The 16,372-nt window shown below is 41.7% G+C and overlaps 2 protein-coding genes across 3 annotated transcripts; both read right to left on the bottom strand.

Moving 5' to 3' along the window:
- Nucleotides 1-393: 393 nt before the first annotated feature.
- Nucleotides 394-9,422, bottom strand: tmem87b (transmembrane protein 87B). 2 transcript variants are annotated; one of them, XM_010787600.1, is made up of 19 exons: nt 9,225-9,422; nt 8,399-8,459; nt 8,197-8,288; nt 7,975-8,109; nt 7,837-7,890; nt 7,461-7,623; nt 7,133-7,194; nt 6,600-6,783; nt 6,415-6,514; nt 6,216-6,309; nt 5,519-5,590; nt 4,053-4,161; nt 3,879-3,937; nt 3,696-3,799; nt 3,531-3,604; nt 3,353-3,420; nt 3,119-3,171; nt 2,992-3,022; nt 394-2,199 (listed from the first exon to the last, which is right to left on the bottom strand). In XM_010787600.1, the coding sequence occupies exons 1-19, from the start codon at nt 9,372-9,374 to the stop codon at nt 2,158-2,160; spliced, it is 1,707 nt and encodes a 568-aa protein (XP_010785902.1). In that variant the 5' UTR covers nt 9,375-9,422; the 3' UTR covers nt 394-2,157. The 2 variants fall into 2 exon arrangements, with proteins under 2 accessions (XP_010785902.1, XP_010785903.1); XM_010787601.1 differs by lacking the exon at nt 5,519-5,590 and adding an exon at nt 5,246-5,317.
- A 965-nt stretch (nt 9,423-10,387) lies between these two features.
- On the bottom strand, nt 10,388-13,606 carry LOC104959697 (tyrosine-protein kinase Mer-like). The gene is made up of 8 exons (XM_010787599.1): nt 13,449-13,606; nt 13,271-13,351; nt 13,080-13,172; nt 12,844-12,962; nt 12,632-12,741; nt 12,331-12,490; nt 11,611-11,747; nt 10,388-11,182 (listed from the first exon to the last, which is right to left on the bottom strand). The coding sequence occupies exons 1-8, from the start codon at nt 13,495-13,497 to the stop codon at nt 10,741-10,743; spliced, it is 1,191 nt and encodes a 396-aa protein (XP_010785901.1). The 5' UTR covers nt 13,498-13,606; the 3' UTR covers nt 10,388-10,740.
- Between the last annotated feature and the right edge of the window lie 2,766 nt (nt 13,607-16,372).

The raw sequence follows: 16,372 nt of genomic DNA, 5'->3' as shown, positions 1-16,372 counted from the left end.
CAAAGCAGGTTCCATTATGTGTAAACCTACTTTGCAATAAAACCGATTCTGATTTTGAAAATATTTGAGAGGTTTAACCGGTTTGGTATAAAATAACTTGCAATGTCATTAAGTCTGATACATTGGGCAGTTTGTGGATGTTATTCTGTTTCAGCACTCTGGCTCACAGGTTTTTTTGGGCTGATGGCTTGAGACTCAGGGTAATTTTAGGAACTTGGTTTTATTCAAAATGTCCTCTCAGTATTTCAGTGTCATTCATCATCATTTACCTCACAAAAGCCCTTTCATTCAACAGATTGTTCTCCGGTTCCTCTCCTGAACTCCTGAATCTTGTACTCACAAGACAGACAGAAGAAACATATTTGAAATGATGCAGCAAAATCACAGCCATGGTAAAATATGTATGTTTTATTTGCCAAATTAATACTGAAAAATCAAAGACCAGGAAACAAACGCGCTCCTGCGTTTGATTATTTATTCTGATCATACACACTTCCTGAGAAGGAAGAGAGGAGAAAACTGCTGGTATGAAAGGTTTTTCATGACACCCATAAAAAAAAGAACAGGCATATTATCCAGACACTTCTCCAGCTGTGGAATTGTGGAATTATGGAATAACAGGAATCAGCCAAAACCCATCTGTACAAATAATCGAGGTCCACTGCAGGTGTCTGCAGTTTTATATAACAGAAGGACAGCGTGCCATCATAAGCACAATTATTCCAGGTTTCCATCCAAAACAAAAAAAACAGAACAGTGACATTATAAGCTTAAGTGATCAGCTTGTGCTTATGCTAACCACATAACTTATGTAATGTCTCATAATAAGGAATGGCCTAGACAGAAACTTCTTGCTGTTACATTTACTTAAGACAACAGACATTAAGACTACAACAGTGTTGCAAAACTACACAGACGAAAACACTGGGGCAGCCATTTTCAGAAATGATACGCCTCCTTTGACAGAAAATAAATGTTATTACGGTGCTTTTGAAACCACCACATTTTCATATCAGCTATAATAAATCAAACAAGCTGCAGTTAGAAAAGGAAGCACACATTGTAAACACACTTTGGAGTAAACATAGGCACAGACACTCTTTAACAACTTATAAGTACACTTAGAACACAAATAAATAATGAAATGCTTTAACTCCATGTTGACATAAATACAGTATATTGCTCCTTTTCTCAGAATACACAAACTTGCCCACCCAAACACGTAGGGTCATCAAAACCTGATTACACCCCCCAATTACATTTAAATTGTACAAATCACTAGTTTGTGCTTCTTGCTCGCCCCCCGATCACACACCAATACTCAGTATGTCTGGAGAATTAAACACTTTCACACACATTATTCTCAATTACCTGAACAGATAGGCCTCATACAAGAACTACATTTACTCACAGCTGTGATCTTCAAAGTGCATAAAAGCAAATGATCTACTCAAAGTCAATGTGTTTGAATTATTCATTTTAAAGTTGGCAAAGAAAAAAATAAAATAAAAATGTGTTTCACTTAGTCACATGAAAATGAATGTTTGAAATGGATGAATATACAAATGGAAGATAAATCCTCTATCTCTCCTCTGGCTGCAAACACAGCTAAAATAAATAGTCCTTGGTTCAATTACTGAAAAAAAAGGGCTTTTAATTATTTTCCCATAATAAATAAGCATCTTATCGAATTTCAGCAGACCGATAACATCTAGATTCCCCGCAAAAAGACACTTAACGTATAATTGAGACTATGTTCATGCATGAGGCCCACTATTACTCATTCTCTGATAAAATAAATCCATATGAAAATAAAAGAAATAAATACAGCACTTATAAAAAGGAAAATGTTCTCTTTGGAAAGAAATGCTCTAAACTAATAATAATAATAATAATAAGGAAAATGGTGAACCTTTTGGTCAGTGAAAAGACAAGATTTCTCTGGAGGAGTCCTTTGCTCTTGAGAAGTTGAGGAAATAAGCAGAGCTCCCTCTACACTGTGGTCTTCACCACCCCGCGAAGGAGAAGCCTTACTGGAAGATCCCCTGAAAAACTAAATGGCACTCCACCACCACCTGCCTGGAAATCCTGGAGAACCCCCTGCTGCAGAGCGAGGGACGGCCGACTGTCTCCCTCCGTGTCTGGAAAGGATTCGCCTCACTCCAGCTTTGACATCTCGTATCTGGTCGTCATGATTTCCTGCAAAATAATCAGCAAAGAGGAACTTCCTTTATTGTCCAAACTATTTGACATTTCAGTTTTAGACAGTGATTCCCAGGAAACCAGTGTTTTATACTTCAGAAGCAACATACTGTTACCACCTCACATCTCCTCAGTTACTTTGGCTACGCCTGTCATGGTTTCCATCCTGGCAGAGCTAACGCAGTTCTCAATAACAGTGGCAGCAGTACCACCTGGGGTTAGAAGGAACTTTTTAAACAATGGGTCCCTAATTTCAGGCAGAGCTCCTGACCACATCCCACTGTGATGTAGTTTGGATCTTTAGGGTTTAAATGCTATGATACATCACAAGCAGTTGGAGAGGATGTTGTCACGACCAATTATCAGGACAAGCCGCAGTGTTAGAGCTGTTACTCTAAAAAAAGTATATTATTATATATTGGTCTAATTATACCGTCACACACATTATTTGCGATCCAAAGAGTGACAGGTTTCTGTTGCTGAGCTATCATTGGACAATCCTTACTCAAAGGAGGGTTTTAGCGAACAGTCAGGTAATAAGTGTTTGATTTCAATGAAGGTATGAACAAAGAATATGCCTAAAAGTCAGAAAAAGAGTCATGAAGTCAGTCCTCATATAGTCACCAACACAGTAAGTCCAAAATAAGTCTCTAAAATATTGAGCACATCTCTCTCCCATACTGTTTGATACTCCTCTCCACGTCTTTAGAGCAGATGTCTCTGGTTAAAGTAATAAGGTGTGCGGGTCCTGTTATTATAAATATTTATAGATTCTAAAGTTTTTCCTACCTCATCTGAGTCGAGCAGGACTGGTAGAGCTCTGCAGTAACAAACAGGAACAAAGAGAGACTGTTAGAATCACATGTATGAAAAGACTTTGGCAGATTAATGAATAGAAATGTGAACGGATGCTTACACATCAGTAAAAGAGCTAGGAATGTTATCCTCCACCCACTTCAAGTCTTCCTCCTGCACAAGTGGAAAAAGGGCGTGAAAAGAAGCAAACACTGCCATCTGCTGGTACATGTGAAGAGTTCTACAGCCGCTTTTCCTAAACTTGGTACGCTGCTCTTATCAGAAATGCTTCATATTCAATTAACCACAGTTATTTAAATGATATATTCCAAAAGTGTGCCGTTGTGGTACTGACTGTGTTTGCTTCCGCAGGCTTCACTGTGCCATTCGTCTCAGTTTTAGATCTCAACTTTATGCCCTCAGCTGTGAAGACCAAACACATAGGAAATATTAAATATATGTACATCACAATAATATTGGACACTGTAAATGTTTCAGGTATTCTGGGTAACGCTCCCATGATGTCACCGTACCAATGTTTGTAGAGGCGACAAACTCCTCGATCTCCTCGTCGTCAGAGTCATCCATGAGAGGTGTGAAAGCGTACCTGTGGATGTTGAAGTGATTCATAATACACATTAAAAAGTGTCCAATTCTGCACATGTTTATAATTTCAACAGTCCTAATGTGTTACTCACCTTTGGTTGTTTGCAGAGGGTCTCCATAAAAACATTATGACCAGCAGGATGACGGAGAACAAGAACCTCCAGAAAGCATCCTCCACCCACAGCTCAATCCAATCCTTCACACAAAAATAAGTCAAATTAAATATATAATGTAAGTGTATTGTTTTTAATGCTGATGAAAGTGCAGATACTCACAGACTGGCAATCTGCAAGCCGGAACTTCTTTGCTATCCAACCCATGAAGATGACGGAAGCTGAGAAAGAAATGTTTGAGACACGGATGTCAGTGTGTTTTCTGGATACTCCATTATGACTTCAGTTTGAACAGGTTTTATATGGATAGTAGCATTTGTTGAGTAATTCACTTACCAATGACGGCAAATATTAGAGTGTTTGTAAAGTGCCTGTAGAGAGACAACTTGACGGGGTTTCTCCTCAGCTTCAGAGTCTTGATGGTTTGTGCCAGGCTGACAAAGATGTTAGTGACAGTCAAGGAAACATGGGGCAACATTACAGGGCAACCATTTTACAAACAAATCTATGTATGAGACTTTAACCTCAATATAATATTATAAACAAACTCTTTCCTCCAGGGCCTGAGTCAGATTTAAATATACAAAATAAGATAATGAAAAGTAGTCCCTTGCCAACCATAACTAAGCAAATGAATGTGAAATTACAAAGCTGACTCCAGATCAAATCCAGATTTTCTCCAGGACTACAGTGTCAGTTTATAACTCGCTTTGAATTGAAACAAAACAAAACGACTTATGTTAGGTCGAGTAAAAGATTATGATTTGGCATGAAATAAATCTGTTGAGAAAAATGATGTTACGTTAAAATAAGTAATTGTTGACTTTTCTGTGACAAAGGACAAGAAGAGAAGTCTTTGGGAGAAAATGACTGTTTTGTTAGACTCATCTATTCAATTTAAGCTCCTCCATACTCGTATTAGAATTGTATTTGTTATACCTAATCAAATCTTGGAGACATTTTCTTCAAAAAGCAACGTTTTTTGTCTCAAACATCTTTTGTAGCAGACGAGGGCTAAAATGAATATGGTGGATTAGAAACAGACTTGATTTCTTTAACTATTAACAATTACAAATTATTTACATTTGTTTAATAACTTTCAATTAAATATATTGCAACTAAACTTTTATCCAAATTGCCAAACCTAGTGGCCCCTCATATTGAATGATTTTCACACACGAACACCGGTAAAGGTGGCAGGTTCTCATGCAAATCAATTATCTTCTCCCAATTAAGACCGAGAAAGTCCAGTAATGGAAGAACAGCAAAATACCATTGACTGTGCAAGAAAAGAAGCAGTGAGAATGTAAGATTTGAAGAGCAGTTCAATTGTACAAAAAAAATAGCCGTTATCAATTTCAGGGAATAAATGAATGATGACATATTAATGCATGTTGTACTGTAAGTAGGGTGCCTAATAATCTGGGAAAGGGAGAAGCATCTCCTGGACTAACGTGGGCTCATGTGAGGGGGGGGGGAGCAGGGGGGAACCACACAGGGAAAAGGTTGTGGGGGCAAAAAAAGGATATCCACCAGCATAGAGAGGAATCAAGCAGAGCCAGGGGAATGTCGGCCAGCAGGGCCAAGTCAGAGTCTTTCGCCTGGAAGGGAGGATAGAGCAGGACCAGGAGGCAAAGGAAGAGGAGAGAGATCATGGCCAGTGAAATAAAGAACCATTTACCAAAGTGCAGAGAAAGAAACCCCAAAAACTCCCACCAAGACAAGAAAACTTCAATATGTCAACATGAAGGTACAATAACTATTGATCAATGTTGCTGCTGAGCTTTACACTGGAAGGATATGAACCAGATGTTGCAGGAGTCAAGCACAGCCAGAACTATTTCTGTAATAAGAGCGGTGCCATTGTCTCGTCCCTTGATTTTTGGCCCCCCCCAAAAAGATACAAAGATTGTGATGTCAGTTTTACTTCAAAGTACAACCTTACAACAAACCACAGAGCTTTAATAACTCCTTGTTCATTCTCAAGACATGTTATCATTAGGTTATTATCAATTGAGCAGCAGTGAAACTATCAGGCTGCTCATTGATCATCAGAAACTTATAAATCATCAAATAAACGTTTTGTTATTTATCAACTAACAATAGCTAAAGGGAAAGTACGACAATGCAAGGTTGATTTTTTTAAATAGTTCTAAACTAAAACATCAATCACATGTTAGGGATACCTGATGCTGGTTATCAACTTTATTTTCCCCTTCTTTTCAGCAAACAATTAAAGAGAGAAAACGTGGCAACAAAACATTCTTAAGCTTTACAGCAAATGTATAATAATAGATTTTTTCTTTTGTAATTGGTGTATTTTTTACCAGCACGGTCAAACCGTCATAATCTCCATTCATAGTACACCCCTTTGGTTGAAGCTTCTCCTATTTCAGGATGCGTTTGATTTCTTCTGATATAAATTGTTTTAAATATTATGTTTTTTTACCACTGCGTTCAGACTAAATAAGCTAATTATGTTTAATAATCACAACTCACCCCAGTTATCCTCAGAACACCTTCAATGCTAGCAAAGGCAAAGTAGAGAATGCCAAGCCCCACGACTCTGTGCATCACCTGCCCCAGACGAGGCCTGAAAGGAGACAAACATTAAGTCAAAAAGTGGTTTTGTTTGTACAATAATTGTAGTTTTAAAGAAAAAACAAGTAGGTGTGTGTTCAAATAAGTATTGACGTACTTTACGATGCCATAGCCCAGACTGACAATGATGACGAGTAATCGAGCCAGAGTCCTTTTGAGAGCAGAGACCAGCTCGGCAAAGATCAACAAGCCTGGAGCTGAAGGGGGGAAATAAACATTTAGAAAAACTGAAAATATGAATAACTGACATGAAAAGGGAAATGGTGATCTGGAGACACTCACAAGCTGAGCCGACAGTGTTGGTGTTTTCATATTCCGCACAGAAGACAGCCTTCTCCACCATCCCCAGAAATATGACCCCTGCTATCCAGAACTGGATCCTCAGCAGATCCTTCCAGTAGCACGCGGCCCAGATGAACCAGAGCAGGGCGTAAAGGATGTACACTATGCACATCACCATGTAGAACTACAACAGGAGCAGTTATTACAAAATACAGAAAAATATATAATGTTCATTCAAAAACATCTTGGTTTTTTGTGTACTATTCGGACTTTTCACAGAAATTGATGAGGTTTGGGGTCAATTAATATGTAGTATGTGAAACATAATTCACTGATATTAAGTGAATTCAAAAACTGTACATTTGGGGGGGTTTATGTGAACTTTCCCTTTGAAGTGTAAGCCAAATATTTGGTCTTGCTATTACTTATATGCACGTACCCAAAACATTTAAATACTATCCTCCATTAAGCCAGGAAAGCATCATGGGCACATTCAATAAATATACATCATATTATTAAAATCATCTACTCACAATCATTAGAGGCCATTCTGTGATCGAAATGTAGCCACGGCTGCTTTTCATCACCACACTAACTGGAAAAGAAATTCAGCCATTAGAATATTGAAACATGATTCCCAACACATTCACATTATTATTTGTTCTGGTGGAGACGGCAGTGTTGGCGCAAAACAGCTTTGCGTTTATGAGTCAGCTTCTTATTAGGGAAGTATATCTGCACACTCATGCACCACAAACCACTTCTTGCTTTTTACTGGATTTCCAGGGCAAAGTTCAAATAAGGGCGTTAAAGTTATTCTTTGTCTCTCCTAATGTATTTGTGTGTTTGAAATAAACTCACCTGTTAAATTCCAGTTAGCCTCCGGTTTACTAGACTCAAACTTAACCACAAGCAGATAAGGACCGTCCTTCCACGTGGTTGCTATGACGTTGTCGTTGATATTAACGCTCCCGTTCTTAGCCATGCTGCTGCTGTCATACTCCTCAGTAATCCATTTCTCATCCTGCGGTATGACAAAAGTAATTCAGTGTTCGTTTATACTATGTATGTAAAAACTACTTAAATAAAAACTTAATTAGTAAAATAAACACTGAAAACTGGAAGAATACATTCTGTTGGTTTCCTGGAATATTTTTCTTGGATCTTTGTAAACTTAAACTCACATAATTGTATTGTACAGTATTACGAACATTAAAGAGCAGGTTTATTTTCTTACAGGCTGTTCCCCCTTCCGAGGAGGAGCGACTGGACGTGGATCTCCTTTGGCTTTCTGAAAAACACAGAGAGTTATTGGGAGATAATAAATGCCATGATGCCACGTGTGTGACTATAAAATGACTTGTAATAAACCTACTTTGAGCATTGGAAAGGAGTGCAGTCCACTGTTACATGTCACTGGGCTATGTCTGTGTTCGATGCACTCTCCTTGTCCGAGGGGATTTGGATCCAGGCTCTCCCCTCGACTCAGCGGTGTTCTTGGGTACATTTCCTACAGACAATGACAGTCTACCCTCAGAATTTTGAAACAATCACGTTTATAAAGATAACTAGTATAACATTATGCTTCTGAACTTACTTCAATATTGTTGAATTCATTGTGACAGGGGTAGTATTTTAAATACCAGTGAATAGATAAGGTCACCTCCTCGGGACAGCCGAAACGCACAACTAAAAGACATAGACACATGTTATGACGAACAGGGGTGACAAAAAGGGGCATATCGTATCTTGTATCATTGAGGTAATGATACAGTATAAGCATATTTTTTATTTCTTACCTTTTAATTCAATGTCGGTGTCTTTATACATTGATTTCCTTAACAGCAGAGGTCTGGATGTCTGCAGTATGGATACATAAAGTTTGTTAGTGAGCTGGATTGAGACAAAGGATACTTTTTGTATTACAAAATTGGCCCTTATCTGTGTTTATGAATCTGGCAAAGGTTGAGGGGAAACAGAAACTATTGTCCATCGGTTTGTATGCATGTCTGTATGACGACTGTAATAGACTGGTGACCTCTCCAAGTTGCACCCTGCTTCTCAGCACAACTAAAACTGAAACAAGATCTAGAGACAGAGAATACAGCAGAGGGAATTTGAAACTGCACTACTTAAATTATTGATCGAGGCTTTCTGATTCTGTTTGGATTGAGACTAGGAACTGTGCTTTAACACCAGAAGAAGAAACTGCACTGTGCAAGCACTTGGCTGTATATCAGGGTGTGTTTTCATGTTTATTAAAACGAAGAAGGCTGGGACAAATATTTTACGATGTGTCATGGCAAAGCGTCTTTGACAGCTGTCCAATGTAAGATGTAGCCACTCGTTAACCGAAGGCTAACCTCAAAGTGCATATCAGCCCTTCTCTACAAGGCAATGTTAATTAACTTACAACATTAATCTGCTCTTGCGGTAGACATACTTTATCCAAACCTATACGACAGCAAGTCCCAGTGGACAGTGTTTAACGTTATACCATTAATTAAAAACAGATGTCACCACTGTCCCAAACCTCACATCTGTTAGCGAGCATAACAAGGCTAATGTAGCTAACGTTAGCTAACCGGTGCTGTCGTTAATGAGTGTTTCCGGTAAGATACTCACATTTACAACTGTGATTTTCCAAAGCCCCGTCTCTGGTGCAGCAACAACAGCATTTATAGTACATAGTAAAGCTACAAAAAGGACAGTCCATGGATAGAAAACCCCTGAGGTCGGACAGCTCCACGTCCTCATTCTGACTGCAGCAGCCATCTCGTTGTGGGAATGAACACTTCCTGTAGGAGTCGCAGTCAGCTGCCGGGAGGAGGATCTCTCACAGGCGGGCCATTCTGTGTGCTGCTGGAGCCTGGAGGCTGGAGCGCACCGGGAAAATTGTATTTGCAGTTTGCATTGGTGGCCTGAGGTGGAAGAACTACAAATATATTGTACTTAAAGGTGGGGTATGTAATTTATTTCAGAAACACTTGTTATATTCCATGGAATGCTCTTAACATCCCGATAGCAATGAATATATGAAATGCTTTGACAATAAATACATTTAAAAAATGTCATATGTGGAAGCCGTGGCGCTGTAAAAAGCACGACCAATCATCTGAACCGGCCCGGGTAAAATAACTGGATGGCCTACCTGCCTGTCAGCCTTCCATCTGTGCACAAACTTATCTCGTGCCCTCTTTTTTGGTCATGTGTGCGTTTGTGTGTGTTGGAGGAGGGGCTCTGTAAGGAATTCTGAAGGAAGAGGCAGATTTTTTGTACTTTCAAATTCTAGCGCACTTGAGCTGCTTTCTCCAAAATTACATACCCCACCTTTAAGTAAAAGTATAAGTACCAGAATGTAGGAATACTCTGTTACAAGTAAAAGTCCTTCAATCAAAATGTTACTCAAGTAAAAATACAAAAGTGTTTAAAAGTGTCTAAAAGTAAAACAGATAGGTGTTATCAAAGCAGGTGCTGCTGGTTTTAATGACTTTGTATAGGCTACTACCCGGTAGCGTTTGAATTTACTCCAGGTGTCTTTTAATTGTTGATTATACTTCACATTATTAATCCAAATCTGCAAAGTAACTAAAGGTATTTAATACATTTAGTGGAGTACATTGGTCTATGAGTTGTAGTGGAGTAGAAGTACAAAGTAACACAACATTGAAATACTCCAGTAAAGTATTTGAGTATTACAACACAACCCATTGTTTCAGATGCTACTTTTACTATATTTTCTTTTTATATTAACCGTTTTGATTTACACACACATAAACACATCTTGGCAGAATTAATTTCATTTTAATGAAATCTTAAAGAAATCTATGAATCATGTTTCTTTTTACAATATAGGAGATCACATTAAAAAGTGTTTTGTACATTATTATATTTACATGACATTACAAAATGCATACGGTAAACAATTTCACAGTAGAGTGTTTCTTAAGCTTATGGAACCTGTTTGATGTCTTAACACTGACACGTAGGCTAGCAATTGATGCAGAAACTGCTCGTATAAAAATTCTAAAGAAAGTCCACATAAGGAATTGTGAAGGTGCTCCCAGTGCAGTGAGGCATACTGTTTAGTACAGATGGTTTCAGTTTTGTATTGCCGTCTTGTTCCGCTGGGTTGCAATCTCTACAGCAGGGAAGAAGTGTCACTTGACCGTTGAGGCATAGCCCTCACATCAGTCACTCCATTGGCTTGAATTCGAGCATCACTTGACAAAAGAGGAGTGTCCACTGCAGGAGGTCTGAGGGAGGATATCACCACCACATAGCGATCATCCTCTTCACCCTCCTCATCCTCCAGGCTACCATGAATGTCTGCAGTAACTACTGAATTTTCTGCCGCCTGATGGCTGCAGGAAGGCGACGAGTTGAACACAGGATGTTGTGCAGCTGCTGATGATTCTCCATCAGGGTCCTCTTCGGGAAAGCTGGTGTTAATATAGATTATATCGTCCTTGCTGAAAGTCTCCGGGAGCTTTTCTGTGAGTTTTTCCAAAGTTTCTCGCAGTTGGGGAAAGAAAGGTCGGTCGAGTGGATCAGCCCTCCAGCAGCTGTACATGATCTCATACCTAGACACAGGTGAAAGAAGAAAATACAATTAATTTTGATACTATTTATTTAAGATCCTATGTGCAAGTTGCATAAGCAGTTTCTACTTTCACTGCTCATGGCAGTTAAGTTTTCAAAGTTGTTTTTGACTAATGATTTTTGCTCGCTGGATGATTGCCAAAAAAAAGAGAACTGAACAAAGTAGGTACTGTATCAGCACCTCAAGTGCAAACAACTTCTATATGTGCTGAAGCTTAGCATGTTGTTTGCTGCAACACAGAGGACCTTTTAAAGAAATGTCCCCATATTTTATTCCTAAACATTCCTGCAAGATTTAAACAACTAATGTTTAGTTATTATTTTTGTAATCTATCATGACTCGGCAATGTCAACTTCAACACAATCAAATCCAAAGACAACATATATTTGAACAAGTGACAACACTCACAGCTCATCCAAACAGTCTCCTGGCTGCTTCAGTCTGTGTCCTTCAAGAAGGTAGTCATAGATTTCATGGTTCTGGATTCCAGGGTACGGCGTCATGCCTCGGGTAGAAATCTCCCACATGGTGACGCCAAATGCCCACTGAAAAATAAACGTTTAAAATGTCAAGTGATTACTGACTAACTGTTAAAAAAGTGATAAATATTCTGATACACACACCATTGGTTATCACACTGAACTGAATGGTAATGTGAACTGTGATGTAACGACAAAAACACGATCTTAAAATGATTCCCTCAAAACATTTCACAGAGCTACTGACACATTTGATCATCAATCAACACACTGTAAGAGTGTATCACAGAATCTTGATATATGATTTCATCGCGATTCAATTCCATTGAAAAACCATGTGTAACCATGTTGAATTATTTCCAATTGGATTTCAATCTAAAATGTTTATTCTAAATCTTCTAGATTTCTATCATTTCAAAAACAGGGAAAAGTTGTAAAAGAAGGCATACATCCTAAATTACCACACATGGATAAATGAGGCGGTAAAACAGAAACTTTCCCACACAGGGCTGACCAATTATTGCTGTGTGAATTCCCCTGACAAATCCTTTAAAGTGCAACAGACGGTAATGAGCGAAACAGAGAGTGGCAGTTCTTCTTTTAGGGACATGATAGCGGTGAAGACACGATAGCAGATAAACGTACTTACCACATCACTCTTTATAGTAAAAACTCTGTCAGCCAGACTCTCTACTGCGATCCATTTTACAGGCATTTTAGCTATCCTGCCCTGCCTGTAATAATCCCCACTGTAGATCTTCTTAGACAGCCCAAAGTCTGCTACACACACCGTCATGTCATCACGCAGCCTATAAAACAAAAAGCAGGAACGGGTTAAGAATAAATGGGAGCTGCAAATCACAGAACCATGCTGAAAAAGTAAAATGACCGAGAACATTTTGCCTTTAATCTAAAATCGATATTAAGATTATTTTCATTTTGTAACCTACATGCAGTTGCGAGCCGCGAGGTCACGGTGCAGAAAGTTCCGACCACTGAGATACTCCATACCCAAAGCAATGTCCACCATGAACTTCAGGAGTGTCTGAGTGGGCAAGAACTGCAGAAAAATGAGCAAAGCAACACAATGACAATTATTGCGTTTATTTTAATAATAAGGATCAAGTATAATAGCTGGAATTTATTATGCGTTAAATCTCACCACAGAACTCTCTCCCAGGCGTGAGCGCAGCAGGAAACTATGAAGATCTCCATATTTCATGAAAGGCAGGATGACCATGGGCTTGGGAAAATTTCCTGGGCCTATTTCCAAGCACACACCTAAAAAATACCAAATGAATGTAAGGACATGCACACTAAACCTCTGATATTAAACCTTTGACATGAAAATTTGCAGGAAACAGTAAAGTGGGATTTTACAAAACAAAGAGGTAATACCAAGCAGTTTGATGACATTAGGATTGTTGAAGTCTTTCATGCATGCTGCCTCATTCAGGAACTCTTCGATCTCCCTTTGAGAGAAGCTGTCCACTGAAAAAAATAAGAATAAAACGGAAGAAGTATTGTTTTGTTTCTAATTTAATAGTTTATAGATGATGGACTGAATTTTTCTTTAAAAGAAAGCTCACGTTTCATTGTCTTCACAGCAACTTTTTCAGATGTCCCGTCTGGTTGTTGTAAGCGCCCCTCCACCACGGAACCAAATTCACCTGATTGAATGAAATCAAGAATAATTCATACTTTGAAATCAGTCATGTGAATATGAATGTTTTCCACACAATTCTCTAAATGACTCTGCTCACTCACCCTCTCCAAGAATCTTTCCTATGGAGAGTAGATTCCTCATGACCATCATGTCCTGAAGTTTGTTCTGGAGTTCATTGCTTACACCAAGGTTCCCCACTGTAGACAGGACCCAGTCAAATTATTGTGTATTCTAAAAAAGTGCCTTCAGCAGGACAACATAAATCGATAGTTACGTCTGTAACTACGGTTCTATGAGTCCCGGATGACCGCCAGAGGCGGTGCTTTAGCACTGGATATGTCCATCGTGCGCATGCACAGCTCGAGTACCAATAACAACAAAGTCACCTGTGACCCACGTGACACCGGCTATATCTGCCGGCATCGTCAGAGGATCTGTTCCCAGAATCTTCTTGCGGGCACAGCAACTCAGGCGTGCCGCTCTCCTGTGGAATGTTAAAGCGTGCCAGCTGGATAGGCCGATTGGAGTGGGCTAGTGGAAGCACCTTGGGCAGGAACGCCACATTTGGCCAGAGGGCAACACCCGAGCCATCGGAGTTCCACCTCAGGCATGTATTGCTCACGGGGAGGGCATGTAGCTCTCCAACTCGCTTCCCTGAGGTTATGGCAAGCAGAAATGCTGCATTCAAGGACAGCCACTTAAGCCCCACCCGGGTTTCAGGGGCTCGAAGGGGGGAGATGATAGGGCATCCAGCACTATGGCAGGTACCAAGCCGGAGCCCTCGGGGTGCTAGGGGGACGCTGCCGTAGAGCCCCTCTCAGAAAGAAGGACACCAAAGTGTGGCACCCCACTGTGGCGCCGTCGATTCCAACATGTCGGGCAGAAATAGCAGCCATATACACCTTCAAAGTGGAGTGAGAACGTCCACTATCCAGAAGGGACTGCAGGAACTCTAAAATGGTGGCCACAGAGCAATGCCCCGGATTCTCAGCCTTACTCAAACACCAGTGGGAGAAGAGCTTCCATTTGCACTCATACTGCTGTCGAGTGGATCGTGCTCTGGCATTCAGGATAATTTCCCTGACAGATGCCGTGAAAATTCTCAACAGCGGGTTGGGCCCCGCAGAGGCCAAGCCCAGAGCTGAAGGTGGTGAGGGTCGGGATACCAGATCTAACTCCTGAGCTGTGACAGAAGCTCCTTCCTCTTGGGGAGACGCCATGATGGGCTGCAGCAGAGATTAAGCAGCTGTGGGAACCAAACTCTCCCGGCCAGCGGGGGGTGACCAGAAGGAGCCTGTGCCCCTGAGTAAGGACCCTCTGAAGCGTCTGTATTATCAGAGGCAGTGACGGGAAGGCATACAGGAGACTGTCTGGCCAGTCGTGCGCTAGAGCGTCCTGACCCATCGTGCTGGTCACCTCTGTCCAGGAGAACCAGAGGGGGCAGTGCCTCAACTCTTCCGAAAAGGTTCCAAATTGACTCCACCACCTCTGGATGAAGCCTCCATTCCCCCGGTGGAGGCTTGTGCCAAGAGAGGAATTCTGCGACCTGATTCTGGTCTCCTGGAAGAAAGACTGCCCGCAGATTGGCCAGGCGGGGGAGCGCCCAAGACAAGAGGCTCTGTTAAACCCGGAGCAGCTGTGCGGACCTAGTGCCCCCCAGGCACCATCTTGCCCAGCCTGAAGATGGGAAGAAGGTGGGAAATGTCGTCCACACGACGAGGTGTCAGGTAGGCCCTCATGGCGACCGAATCTAGGACCATCCCCAGGTAAGTGACCTGTTGGGAAGGGTCAAGGCAACTCTTCCCAGTGTTTACTGTTAGGCCCAACCGGGCTACGTGAGATAAGAGGCGCGCCGTATCCTGGGCCACTTGAGGTCGGGACGGCGCGCAGACCAGCCAGTCGTCTAGATACGGCAGGACCTTCACGCCCTGCGCCTGCAGGGGTGCGAGAGCTGCCGCCACGACCCTGGTGAACACCCTTGGAGAGAGGGAGAGACCAAAGGAAAGCACCCGGAACTGATAGTGTCGGCCATGAAAGGCGAACCTCAAGAACTTCCGGTGATGGGATGCAATTGGCACGTGGAAGTAGGAGTCCCTGAAGTCCACGTTTGCGAACCACTCCCCCTGTGCGAAACACGAAGGGTGTCTGCTGTGTTAGCATACGGAAGGGCAGCACCTTCAGGAATCTGTTGATTCCTCTGAGGTCCAAGACTGGACAGAATCCGCCGACTTTCTTGCTAACAAGAAAGTACGCAGAGTAGAACCCCCCGGACTGAAGCAGAGGGTCTACTGGCTCGATTGCGCTCTTGGCCAAGAGGACAAACAACTCTTGAGCCAGAGTTAAGGCCTTCGCCAGATCGCTGATAACTATCATTCTGACCCGGCCGAAGGCTAAGGGCCGGCGTCGGAACTGCAATTCGTATCCCTGGGTTAGGGTGGAAAACACCCAAGGGTCGGAAGTACAGGCAGCCCAGTAGCTGAGCTGCTGCTGGGAAAAGCAGCCGACGACCGGCCCCGGGACTTCAGGGCATAGTCCCGAGCCCCTTGGGGGGGCGCCAGGAAGGCTCTGAGGCACGAGGCTGCCAAGAAGGCCGTCGACCGGGGGCACGAAAGTCATTGGGAGGCGGTTGAGGGGGCTGCTGGGACCCCCGCAGACCACCTCCTATGTGTAATTGCAAGGAAATGTGCAGGCATGCTGTTAGCAGGGGTGGTGGCGAAGTCCATAGGAGCTTGGCTTGGCAACTGGAAGGTCACCAGTTCAAGTCCCGGAAAGACCAAGTGCTACCGAGGTGTCCCTGAGCAAGGCACCGTTCCCTACACTGCTCCCCGGGCGCCGTACATAATGGCAGCCCACTGCTCCTAACACTAGGATGGGTCAAATGCAGGGAAACCGTTTCATTACATAATACCTAATGACAATAAGTTGAATCTTCTTCTTCTAGATGTCATTGTAATATAAAATCTTCCCTTTTGTATAACATGCACTGACTACTGTCTCGTAAAACCTGGATCTATAAGAAAACATT

This window comes from Notothenia coriiceps, unplaced genomic scaffold (genome assembly GCF_000735185.1).
Source record: "Notothenia coriiceps isolate Sejong01 unplaced genomic scaffold, NC01 NC01_scaffold00030780, whole genome shotgun sequence".
In the NCBI taxonomy this organism is placed as follows: Eukaryota; Metazoa; Chordata; class Actinopteri; order Perciformes; family Nototheniidae; genus Notothenia; species Notothenia coriiceps.
This window is presented reverse-complemented; position numbering and strand designations above follow the sequence as displayed.